Source organism: Bubalus bubalis, chromosome 16 (genome assembly GCF_019923935.1).
Source record: "Bubalus bubalis isolate 160015118507 breed Murrah chromosome 16, NDDB_SH_1, whole genome shotgun sequence".
NCBI classification, from domain to species: Eukaryota; Metazoa; Chordata; class Mammalia; order Artiodactyla; family Bovidae; genus Bubalus; species Bubalus bubalis.
In genome coordinates, this window is record NC_059172.1 from 10,649,261 (window position 1) to 10,661,780 (window position 12,520).

The 12,520-nt window shown below is 46.3% G+C and overlaps 1 protein-coding gene across 5 annotated transcripts in view; it reads right to left on the reverse strand.

Moving 5' to 3' along the window:
- Positions 1-11,427, reverse strand: part of EXT2 (exostosin glycosyltransferase 2) — a 143,275-nt gene extending 131,848 nt beyond the window's left edge. For 2 of the 5 annotated variants that reach the window (XM_045162918.1, XM_045162917.1), the window contains exon 1: positions 10,787-10,922. In XM_045162918.1, coding sequence (XP_045018853.1) covers positions 10,787-10,813 — 27 coding nt within the window. In that variant the 5' untranslated portion in view covers positions 10,814-10,922. Of the gene's footprint in view, positions 1-10,786; positions 10,923-11,232 lie in introns of those variants that run through there. The other 3 variants (XM_045162919.1, XM_045162916.1, XM_045162915.1) reach the window with 3 other exon arrangements.
- Positions 11,428-12,520: the final 1,093 nt, after the last annotated feature.

The window sequence follows — 12,520 nt, forward strand, 5'->3', positions numbered from 1 at the left end:
GAACCATCCCCAGGGAGCTCTGCATAGATGGCAGAATCCTGAGCGAGCACATGATTGCTAGTGCTGCTATTGTTTGTAAGGTTTGTAGTGGTTTGTTATGTAGCAAGAAAAAAATGAAACAGCCAATACGCATCATGGACGGACACATAAAAAAAAAAATCTTTAGTCCTCAGCTGAAAATGCAAAGTACCCCTGTAGACCACAAATTAAGATCCTTACCAAACAAGGCCCCCAACACCGGATGCCTACCCACTATGTCGATACCCTGAGCATGATTCCTTCATCTGTCACAGACACGTCACTGCAACAAGTGACCAGCATTCCTTGTGTCAAGATTCCAATCTTCAAAATGGTCTCATTCTACTCTCTGATCTTTCAGAAAAGTTATTCAAACCCCAGGTGGCGCTGGTGGTAAAGAATCCACCTGCCAATGCAGGAGATGCAAGAGACACGAGTTTGATCCCTGAGTTGGGAAGATCCCCTGGAGTAGGAAATGGCAACCCACTCCAGTATTCTTGCCTGGGAAATTCCATGGACAGAGGAGCCTGGTGGGCTACAGTCAATGGGGTTGCAGAGTCAGACACAACTGAGCAACCGAGCACACATTAATATAAAGGAAAAGAACTGAAAAGCTCATAGACCATCTTAAAATGAACCATTTTCAATTTGGCTAAACGGAGTTCTCTCCAATCATGCCTACATGGTAAAACTGCTTCCTGCCTGGCTTAGTAGGGTCCTGTCAAGCCCTGAATGTTGCAATCATTATCAGCTTTGGGGGTAAAATGTGCTGAATGATCATTAATGATTTCAACTTGTATCTGCTGTATCTGAGACCATGGTCTGGGACGTATCAAAAAACCATGATTGTCATGGACTAATGTATGAAAGTTTATACATTTTAAGCTTAAAGATAATCATCTTTGGGGTATATACATTAGCCATTCAATATACACTAATCGATTCCATGATAGAAATGCAGGCACGAGAGCTATTTCATGTTTTCTGTCATCCTAACAATGAACAAGATGTTCCCAGCCAGTCCCTGACCCCTACTACCACCGGGCCCATCTGATCGCTTTCCTTCCTTCCCCATGTGCCCCCTGGAGCTAGAAAAGAGGCAGCCTTGGGACAGATGCATGCAAGGAGCCGTACTCTCCACAAGCCCTGTGTCACAACACCCAACAGGCTCTCAAGGTCTATCTATATCCTGAACCAGTGGTTCTCAAACACCCGAACTGTAAGAATCACACAGGTAGAGTTTGTTAAAACAGAGTCCTTGGCCCCAGCACTGGAGGGTTGTATCAGCAGGCCTAAAATAAGGTCACAGAATGTGTCAAAATAGCAAGCCCCTCACATGTTTATTTTAGGCAGCCAGGTTTGAAATCTTTACTAAATGTTAGACAAACTGCCTTTTAATACAGTGGTTTAAACTTTTTTTTTAAAAAAAACCTATAATAAAACAACATTCTATATTGTGATCTAACATAGACACAGATGTATTTGAAATAAGTTTCACAAAACGACACTTATTTAACCTTAGTACACAGTATTAGCCATAGAATATGTGATGAACACTGTATTCTTGAAATTATTCTATCATTGTTTTTTAAAATACTGGCCATAACCTACCACAATGATTATACCACCCAATTGTCAATTACCCACAGTGTGAAAACATACTGTTTTCATATATAACAAAACTGGGGCTAAGGGAACAAAAGCTGTATCCAAATATGAGCCTTACAAATTTTAATGAGTTACAGATCATAAAAAAAGATATTATCACAACAAAATAAATTCAAAGATAATAGAAGTAATTAAGTAATAAAAAACACAAATAAAAACCAAACAGAATCTATAAAGCTAAATTTTTTAAAAAGAAAAAGACTAAAGAAATTGACATTTGACATAATTCAGGTAAGATTAATCAAGATAAAGAGAAAATAAAGCACAATACCTAGACTGAAAAGGGGACCATAACTCTAAATATTGCATGTATTTAAAAGATGAGATGGTATCAATGAACTTATGCCAATACACTTAAAAACTTGAATGAAATGGGAAAATTCTTTTAACCTATCCCTTATCAAAACAGTAAGCAGAAATAGCCATCCTTGAGAAACCTATATGCAGGTCAAGAAGCAACACTTAGAACTGGACATGGAATAACAGACTGGTTCCAAATAGGAAAAGGAGTACGTCAAGGCTGTATACTGTCACCCTGCTTATTTAACTTATATGCAGAGTACATCATGAGAAACCCTGGGCTGGGCTGGAAGAAGCCCAAGCTGGAATCAAGAGTGCCGGGAGAAATATCAATAACCTCAGATATGCAGATGACACCACCCTTATGGCAGAAAGTGAAGAGGAACTAAAAAGCCTCTTAATGAAAGTGAAAGAGGAGAGTGAAAAAGTTGGCTTAAAGCTCAACATTCAGAAAACGAAGATCATGGCATCTGGTCCCATCACTTCATGGGAAATAGATGGGGAAACAGTGGAAACAGTGTCAGACTTTATTTTTCTGGGCTCCCAAATCACTGCAGATGGTGACTGCAGCCATGAAATTAAAAGATGCTTACTCCTTGGAAGGAAAGTTATAACCAACCTAGATAGCATATTCAAAAGCAGAGACATTACTTTGCCAACAAAGGTCCATCTAGTCAAGGCTATGGTTTTTCCAGTAGTCATGTATGGATGTGAGAGTTGGACTGTGAAGAAAGCTGAGCGCCGAAGAATTGATGTTTTTGAACTGTGGTGTTGGGGAAGACTCTTGAGAGTCCCTTGGACTGCAAGGAGTTCCAACCAGTCCATTCTGAAGGAGATCAGCCCTGGGATTTCTTTGGAAGGAATGATGCTAAAGCTGGAACTCCAGTACTTTGGCCACCTCATGCAGAGTTAACTCATTGGAAAAGACTCTGATGCTGGGAAGGATTGGGGGCAGGAGGAGAAGGGGACGACAGAGGATGAGATGGCTGGATGGCATCACTGACTCTATGGATGTGAGTCTGAGTGAACTCCGGGAGATGGTGATGGGCAGGAAGGCCTGGCGTGCTGCGATTCATGGGGTCGCAAAGAGTCGGACACGACTGAGCGACTGAACTGAACTGACAGCTCTGTAACACTAAAGAAGCTGAATTAAAAATTAAGACAATCTTTTCCAATAAAGAAAATTCCAGGTCCAAAAGATTTTCCAAGTTCTACCAAACATTCAAGAAACAATAATTCCAATTTTACACAAATTACTCCAAAGTTCAGAAAAAAGAAGAATTATTCCCCCACAGAGAAGGCGATGGCACCCCACTCCAGTACTCTTGCCTGGAAAATCCCATGGACGGGGAAGCCTGGTGGGCTGCAGTCCATGGGGTCGCTAGGAGTCGGACACGACTGAGCGACTTCACTTTCACTTTTCACTTTCATGCATTGGAGAAGGAAATGGCAACCCACTCCAGTGTTCTTGCCTGGAGAATCCCAGGGACGGGGGAGCCTGGTGGGCTGCTGTCTATGGGGTCGCAGAGTCGGACACGACTGAAGCGACTTAGCTGACTTAGCAGCAGCATTCCCCCAACCTATTTTAGGAGTCTAGTATAATATTAATACCAAAAATCTTAGACCAGAGATTCTCAAAATTTGGTCTAGGGACTCCAGAGGGTCCCCAAGATTCTTTCAAATGATCTAAACTATTTTTTATAACAATGCTGACATTATTTTTTCACCTTCATTTGCCAGAGATGACATGATGGGTGATAAAGCCAAGACTGAAGGCGGAAGTAGATATGAGAATCCACTCGTCTTCTGTTAAGTTTTTCCAAGCATAATGTAAGATATCAACTCATAGATTCAAGATACTCAAGTCCAAATACAATACGTACCAAACAAAACACACACAAACAAAAACAAAAACCCCAACTAGGTATGTCAAAATAAAACCACTGAAAAGAAAGCCAAAGAAAAATATTAAAAGCAGCCAGAGGGGAGGAAATCTACTCAAGATTAAAAGCTATATGTGACAGGCTAAAGATATTTAGAACGCTAAAGAGAATATCTATGGCAGGCAGAGAATGATTTCCAAAGTGAAATGCAGAAGGTACAAATCATAAGATTAAATTCAGTGTTTCAATTAAGAAATGTTGCTCATCAAAAGACATCATAAGGAAATAAAAAGATAAGCTACAAACTAGAAGATATCCGTAATATGCATAACCAATAAGGACTATTAATAGCAACCAGAATAAAGAAGTCCTACAAAGTAATAAGAAACAAAAAATCCTAAATAAAAGAAAACTTAGACAAAAGATTTAAACAGGAATGTCACAAAAAGAGGCAACAAAATGGCACAGAAACATCTGTAAAGATGTTTAGTCTAATTAATGGGCAGGGAAAGCAAAACCACAACGAGACACCTACACATGAGCATGGAAAAAATTAACGTCAAATATCACCAAGTGCTGCAGGGACCTGGAGCCACAGGACTCCCAAGAGGAGGAGCATGACCTCCAGGGTCCCACGGAGGGAGCAGGAGGCCTAGAGAGAAGAGTCTGACACCTACCATGCCAGACTCCTGGGCATCACATCTTGCTTCCTACCTGTCACAGTTTGGGTCTCCCCATAATCCCCCCAAAAAAGAACCAGAGACCGAATGGGGGTGCAGGTAGTTTTCCCCAGGAGCTAGAGTACAGAGCAAGGGGGGAGAGGGAACCAGGGAAAGCCACTAGGAGTGTGTCATTAAGCTGGGTAACAGGGGCTCGTTAGGAACCCTCTGCAGAACCACGCAGACCTCACATGTCCCTCAGACGGAGCAGAGGCCAAGGCATTTATCTGCCGACTCCTATCCGCTATTGCTTACCAGTTGTCAGGTGTTAGCATCAGGTCACACCCGGTACTTAACAGCCCTCAAAAGGTCTGGATATTATTATCCTTTCCTTGATGTACCACATGTCTGATAAGAACCTGCAGTTCCCTTGAGGAAGAACTGGGGGGCATCTGTCTATATTTTCTGGGATGTGGCAAAGTTTTTCTTCCAAGAGATCCAGCCTCCCCCTCAATCCATGGGATACAGGTCTGGGTGCGGCTCACATCTGAAACCCAGGTGACTCTTCCACTGCCGCAGCTGACATCGCCTTCCACCTGCCAGCTCTTGCCTTTTCTTTTTTTTTTTCAGGTTATACAGTGAAGCAATACCCTAGTTGGCTGCCCGTCTACACTGTCTATAGGAAAGCCAGGCTCTATTAGCATCACAGCGGGTCCAGAAACACTGATTTTGAGTTGGGCCTCATTGCTTATTATGGATATCGTGTCTACCTTGCCTCTAACGGTTAGTGCCAACACCCAGCCTCTGCCATTTCAGAATCCTGTCATCCTCACTGATAGTTGGGAACCCAGTTCCATGGTCAAACCTCATAAAGTCAATCCTGGTCTACAGAGGAGAACCAAACACTGAGCCTCTCAAACATGCTGGTCCCTTCATCGGAGTTCATATCACCAGAGGGAAAGGAGACCGCCTTCCTGGGAACACAGGCAGGAGCTGAGCTTCTGGCCTCAGGTAATATATCTATTCTAAATCTCCACCTCTCTGAACCTTCTAAGCCCTTTCTCAATATTCTGCCAACACAGCTCCCGCACCTTTATCTCATGTACTCCAGACTAGGGTGTCTCAACCTCAGTACTACTGACATTTTGGGCCAGATGGTTCATGTCTGTGAGGAGCTGTTCTGTAGAGGGTTTAGTTAGCATCCTTGGTCTCTATTCAAGAGAAGCCAGAAGCAACCACCAGTTATGACAACTAAAAATATGCCCAGATACTGCCAAATGTCCCCTGTGGAGGCAAAATTGCTCGCAGTTGAGAACCAACTGTTTCACTGTCATGTCCAAGCTTCCAAGAGCCTGCCCAGCGGCATATCAGAACCAGCTTGTCGTTGCCGGGCCATTACATTCTGAATCCGGGGAGTACACTTCCAAAAGTCTCCTCCATTCAGCTTCACAGTCCCCGCTACCCCACGCTTGGTCTGACACTGTCAAGATTCTTGCCCACGTGTTCCTCCAGTTCCCACTGGTCCACAGGAGCCAGGTCCTACAGCTCTTCCAATGCAACAGCTACCACCCCAGCAGCAGGGGCTGTACTCCCCCACTTAGCTGGTGCTGAGATCTGAGGGAGGGGCGGGCAACACCGAGGGGGGAGAAGCACCTTGCAAGGTATCCTGCTCCGGAGAGGGCTTTGCAGGGTGTCAGGCAGGAAGAGCTTCTGTTCAATGAGAAATACTTTGGCTGGTCCAGGGGCTCTAGGAAAACTGAGAGTTCTTCAGTGCATCCACCCAAAGTCTCCATCCTAAGACCCTGGGTCCCACTTCTTCCCTATCATGGCTCCAACATTAGCAGAGGCGGCGCATCAAGGCTGTGCACTCAGCTTCCTCTGCAGCTCTGCCACAACTGTGATTAAATTCTGGGCCTGGTTTTCAACACAGAATGCGCTTCCCGCCCTCCCCACCTCCAGCTTCAGGAAATGCCGCCACGGAACCATGTCTTTCACAGTGCCTCCCGAGTTGATACCTGGCTAATCTGAGCCAGATCACACCTCAAGGCCTCCAAGGGAGCTAACAAGGGCCAACCAACTCCACCAGCCTCGTCCTGACCCTGGTCCACACACTGCTCGAGCACTTAAGAGCTCCTGCCCTAGCCAATGCTTTCCTTTCGACCTGAACCTCACCCCACCACTGGTCAGTCTGCTCAGTGATGCTAGAGGGCACCGGGGGTCCTCAACACCTCACTTACCCCCACCAAAGGGGTCCTGGGTGCCACCTTAGGGTGAGTGACTCCGGTCTCACAACACTGTTCTCAGGGCCTTTCTACAGCTGCTTCCAGTAGCAGCCTTAGTTTGCTGCTGCTGCTGCTGCTGCTGCTAAGTCGCGTGAGTTGTGTCCGACTTTGTGCGACCCCATAGACGGCAGCCCACCAGGCTCCCCTGTCCCTGGGATTCTCCAGGCAAGAATACTGGAGTGGGTTGCCATTTCCTTCTCCAATGCATCAAAGTGAAAAGTGAAAGTGAAGTCACTCAGTCGTGCCCGACTCTTCGCGACCCCATGGACTGCTGCCTACCAGGCTCCTCCATCCATGGGATTTTCCAGGCAAGAGTGCTGGAGTGGGGTGCCATTGCCTTGTTCCGCCAAACTAAGGGTGCAGGTAGCTTGCAGAAGACGAATCCAGAAAGCCAGAGAGAGGGAGTAAGGAGCGGAGTCAGGGAAGAATGGGAAGCCAGGAAGGCGCTACTGAGCTGGCTGCCATACTGAGCTGGGCGGATGGGGCTCCCCTACTGGTGTCCCTCTGAAAAACGCACCTGAGAACCGTTCATGCAAGGGCATCATCCACGAAAGTCCATCCAACCCCATTCTCCATCCCCCCCACCTCCACTGAGAGCTGTTCCCCGGGATACAGACTCATGTTTCTGAGGTTTACCTGCCCTAGTTAAGTGAGCACTTAGAAAAACAGCTGAGAGAGATGACACAAGTCCTGAAGGTGGAATAAAAACTCCTAATGGAAGAAATGAGGGGAAGAGCCTTACACAAAAAAGCAGCCCCTCACCAAGTGGAGCTTTAGGGACAGAGAGCTCTCAGTGAGCATACTCATAGCTTATACAGGCTTCATTACAGCACTCGCCAGACTGTATTAACTGGTTATATAACTGTAAGTCTCCCTTCTACTGGTCATCATTTTCTTGTAGTCAGAGTCTTCATCTCTGCTAAATATTCCCAGCATCTACTAGGTTGGTGCAAAAGTATTACAGTTTCAGATCCTGAACTTTAAATCATTATAACTAGGCTCAAACACATCTATATTAATCAAAACAGGAACCATTACAATCAATATATTTTTGCCAATGAGAAATAAGGGTGTTTATTCTTGTAGCATAAAAATCTGTGCTTTGGGATTCAGCAAACTCTTGGAAAGCAATTTCTGTGTTCTGCTGGTTATAGAAGCATTTTCCCTGCAAAAAGTTGTAGAGATGCTTGAAGAAGAGGTAATCAGTTGGCGAGAGGGCAGGTGAATATGGCAGATGAGGCAAAACTTGGCAGCCCAATTCGTGCCACTTTGGAAGCACTGGCTGCAGTGTGCAGCTGGGCATCGTCGGGGGGGAACCGGGCCCTTCTGGTGACCAGTGCTGGCTGCAGGCACTGCCGTTTTTGGTGCATCTCGTCAACTGGCTGAGCATACTTCTCAGATGTAATGGTTTTGCCAGGATTCAGAAAGCTGTAGTGGATCAGACAGGCAGCAGACCACCAAACAGTGACCATGACCGTTTTTTTTTGGTGCAAGTTTGGCTTTGGGAAGTGCTTTGGAGCTTCTTCTCAGTCCAACCACTGAGCTGGGCATCAGTAATCGTTGTATAAAATCCACTTTTTGTCGCCCTTCACAATCCAGCAGAGAAATAGTTTGTTGTTGCTGCATAGAATAAAAGATGATATTTCAAAATGATGATTTTTTTAAATTTTTGATCAACTCGTGAGGCACCCACTTAACGAGCTTTTTCACCTTTCCAACTTGCTTCAAATGCTGAATGACCATAGAATGGTCAATGCTGAGTTCCTGGGCAACTTCTCGTGCAGTTGTCAGAGGATCAGTTTCAGTGATCCTCTCAGTTGGTCGCTGTCAACTGCCAATGGCCACCCACTGCACTCCTCATCTTCCAGGCGCTTGTCTCCTTTGCAAAACTTCTTGAACCACCACTCCACTGTACATTGTAGTTCCTTGGCCAAATACACTGTTGATGTTACAAGTTACTTCCGCTTCTTTATGACCCATTTTGAACTCAAATAAGAAAATCACTCGAATTTGCTTTTTGTCTAACAACCTTTCCATAGTCTAAAATACATATAAAATAAACAGCAAGTAATAATTTATTAGCCAAAAAAAGCAAGAAATGAGCATTAAAATGATGTATAGCTAAACACATTTAAGAATGCATTCCATACCAAAAGGCAAAGCTCAACGATGCAAAACCGCAATTACTTTGCACCAACCTAATAATACCATGTCTAGAACACACTTCACATAAACAGAAATCTTTGCTGAATGAACGGAGTGTCTCTATCCCTCCCGGCTCTGTCAATGCACACACTGTTCAAGGTCCAAGTTTTGAGTAATTACATGGTGATGAACTTCGATTATTTTCTTTCTTGAATTAGAGTTTCCAAAGAAGAGAAAAATGGCCAGGTAATTCCACAGACAGAATTTTCCATACTTACCCCTGACTGCCCTCTTCTCCCCTAACACTGAGTTTCCCCAAAGAGGAAGAACCAAGAGGAATCTTCTAATGATGAATGTTTGTTCCATATAATACCACAACATGGGTCAAAATAAGAATTTCAGAGCAAAGTCCTACAAACAATAGCCTTCTCGAAGCACACCAAGCTTGTTCCTGCTAAACACTGTAATCATCTGGCTGGAGGTCAGGCACTGAATCACTGGAAAAATCTTCCAACTCGACTGTCAAGATGAGACGCGTTTTCTGTTCCTGGAATTATTTATTCCTAAACTCTGCCTGAAAAACCTTTCCTCGGTGCTTAGTCCAAAGTTTTCAGCCACAAACTCTCATCTTCTTAAACTCTGTAGAAGCTGAACTCTTGGAGTCCCTGCTACGGTGGAACTCAACCCACCTGTTCCTGAAAACAAAGGAACTAAATATTGGCCCAAACAGGAAAATCTCCAATTCACTGCGTTACCTGATAGGGTGCTTTATAATTAAAGTTCTGTTAAAGCTAATTACCCCTAAAAATGATTTCAAATTAAAAAAAAATAAAAACCCTGTGTCCCTTGGTAAGAATTATACTATAATTAATACAAAGCATATAATTAAGGAACTAATAACTAAACTTTACTGCAGACCTACTACATGCCAGGATCTGTTTTAAGTACTTTGTTAACTTGGTGTTAACTTAGTCTTCCTAACGGGCTTTCCTGGTAGTTCACCTGGTAAAGAATCCACCCGCAATTCGGGTGATCTGTGTTCCATCCCTGGGTTGGGAAAATCCCCTGGAGGAGGGCATGGCAACCCACTCCAGTATTCTTGCCTGGAGAATCCCATGGACAGAGGAGCCTGGCGATCTACAGTCCATTGGGTCACAAAGAGTCGGACACAACTGAGTGACTAAGCATAGCACAGACTTTCTAACAGTCTCAAGTGACGAGCTATATTATCCTCATTTTACAAACAGGGAAAGTGTAACAAGGAAGGCTACATCTTCATACACCTAGAAAATGCCAATGCTAGGATTTGGAGGCTGGCAGTCTGGCTCTGGAGCCCGAGCTCTTAACCCCCAGGTGAAGCTGCCTCCTCCAGTGACCCTTAAAAGCCTGAATTAGATACACCTTTTTCATTTCTCAATTAACCAGCATAACTAGACAGATGCAAATCTATCCGTTTTATACCAGCATTTGCAACCAGATGGCTTAAAGTCATTGCAAGTGAGGAGTGATGAAAAGTGAGTCATATATTTATTACTCTAAATAGCCTTTGAGCTCTGAAATTTACAGACTAAGTCCAGTTTAAGTTCTTAGGGCATGCAACTGACAGAGAAAAGGGACTTAAATGGACATATTTCTGTTTCAAGACATCTTCAGACAAATATATCAAGGACACGGCTAGATGAGCGCTTCCCAGTTAAGTTACACCGAGCAACTTTAACCTCAAAATTGTATACATATTACCTAGCTCCCACCGCCGGTATGTAAAACGCCAAATAACCTCTGAGTTTCAAGTAGCTGCCCAGAGCCCCAAACACCGCTGGCCACGGCTCACCTGAGCATCCAGTCCTGCCCGAGGCATCGGGTACCGCACGGAACGCCACTGCCCACAGCAGGGCCCAGAACTCAAACACCCCCGCGGGAGGAAGTAGAACCCTGGAGCTCGCGGGGAGGAGCTGGCAGCGGGCAAAGGTCATGGCAGAGGTGGGCCCTTCGGGAAAGGAAGCCACAGGATCCGGGGAGAAAGGAAAGGTGCAGGAAGCGAGCGAGGGAGACAGGTGGGCAACCAAAGTGCGGGGAGGGGCCGGGTGACGAAGGAGAAGGCGGGGCGGGAGTCAAAGCGCCCCCCAAGCGGGAGAGCACCAGGAGTGGCCCCGGCCGGGAAGGGGTGGAGGTCGTCTCCCGCAGCCCTCGGACCTCCGCGCGGCCCGCAGATCCCGCGGCCCGGGGAGGCCCGAGTCCGCATCGGGGGCCCGCCCGGCCCTTCCGCGCCGCGCTTACCTCGGCCACGGCTGCCTCCGGCTGGGCCCCGCGCTTGGTCACCGGCTCATGCCGCGGGGCGCGGGCCACAGCCGCCCGGGTGGGATGGCGCGGAGCTCCCGGCCGCCACCGCCGGGCCGGGAGTGCGGGAACGAGAGGGGGGGAGCCCCGGGAAGGCCACTGGGCTCGGCGGTCTGACACCCAGCGCACCGCGCATGCGGGAGCGGCCGGGGCCGCGCCTCCTGCTGGACGGGAGGAGTCAGGGCACCACTCAGGGCTTCCAGGCAGGTGGGTGCGGCTCAGGCTCCCAAGGAAATTCAGGGGACCGGCAGCCTCCTTCACAACGAAAGAAACTGCAAACTGAACAAAGGTTCACTTGTAAAAATGTAGAACTGACAGAAATGTAACAGTCTGAGTATAATCAGTATTGAAGGTGCAACATTCCTGAAGAGTAATTTGCTAGTATCCATCAAAAGCAAAAAAATTAAAAGGCACTTGCTCCTTGAAGGAAAAGCTATGGCTAAACAGCTTATTGGAGAAGACAATGGCAACCCACTCCAGTACTCTTGCCTGGCAAATTCCATGGGCGGAGGAGCCTGGTAGGCTGCAGTCCATGGGGTCGCTAAGGGTCGGACACGACTGAGCGACTTCACTTTAACTTTTCACTTGCATGCATTGGAGAAGGAAATGGCAACCCACTCCAGTGTTCTTGCTTGGAGAATCCCATGGACGGAGAGGCCTGGTAGGCTGCAGTCCATGGGGTCGCACAGAGTCGGACACGACTGAAGCGACTTAGCAGCAGCAGCAAACAGCTTATTAAAAAGCAAAGACATCACTTTGCTGACAAAAGTCCGTCTAGTTAAAGCTATGGTTTTTCCAGTAGTCATGTATGGGTGTGAGAGTTGGACCATAAAGAAAGCTGAGCACCGAAGGACTGATGCTTTCAAATTGTGGTGTTAGAGAAGACTCTTGAGAGTCCCTTGGACTGCAAGGAAATCCAACCAGTCCATCCTAAAGGAAATCAACCCTGAATATTCATTGGGAGGACTGATGCTGAAGCTGAAGCTCCAATACTATGGCCACCTGATGCACAGAGCTAACTCATTAGAAAAGACCCTGATGCTGGGAAAGATTAAAGGCAGGAGGAGAAGGGGATGACAGAGGGCAAGATTGGATGGCATTACCGACTCAGTAGACATGGGTTTTGAGAAGGCAATGGCACCCCACTCCAGTACTCTTGCCTGGAAAATCCCATGGACGGAGGAGCCTGGTAGGCAGCAGTCCATGGGGTCGCTGGGAGTTGGACATG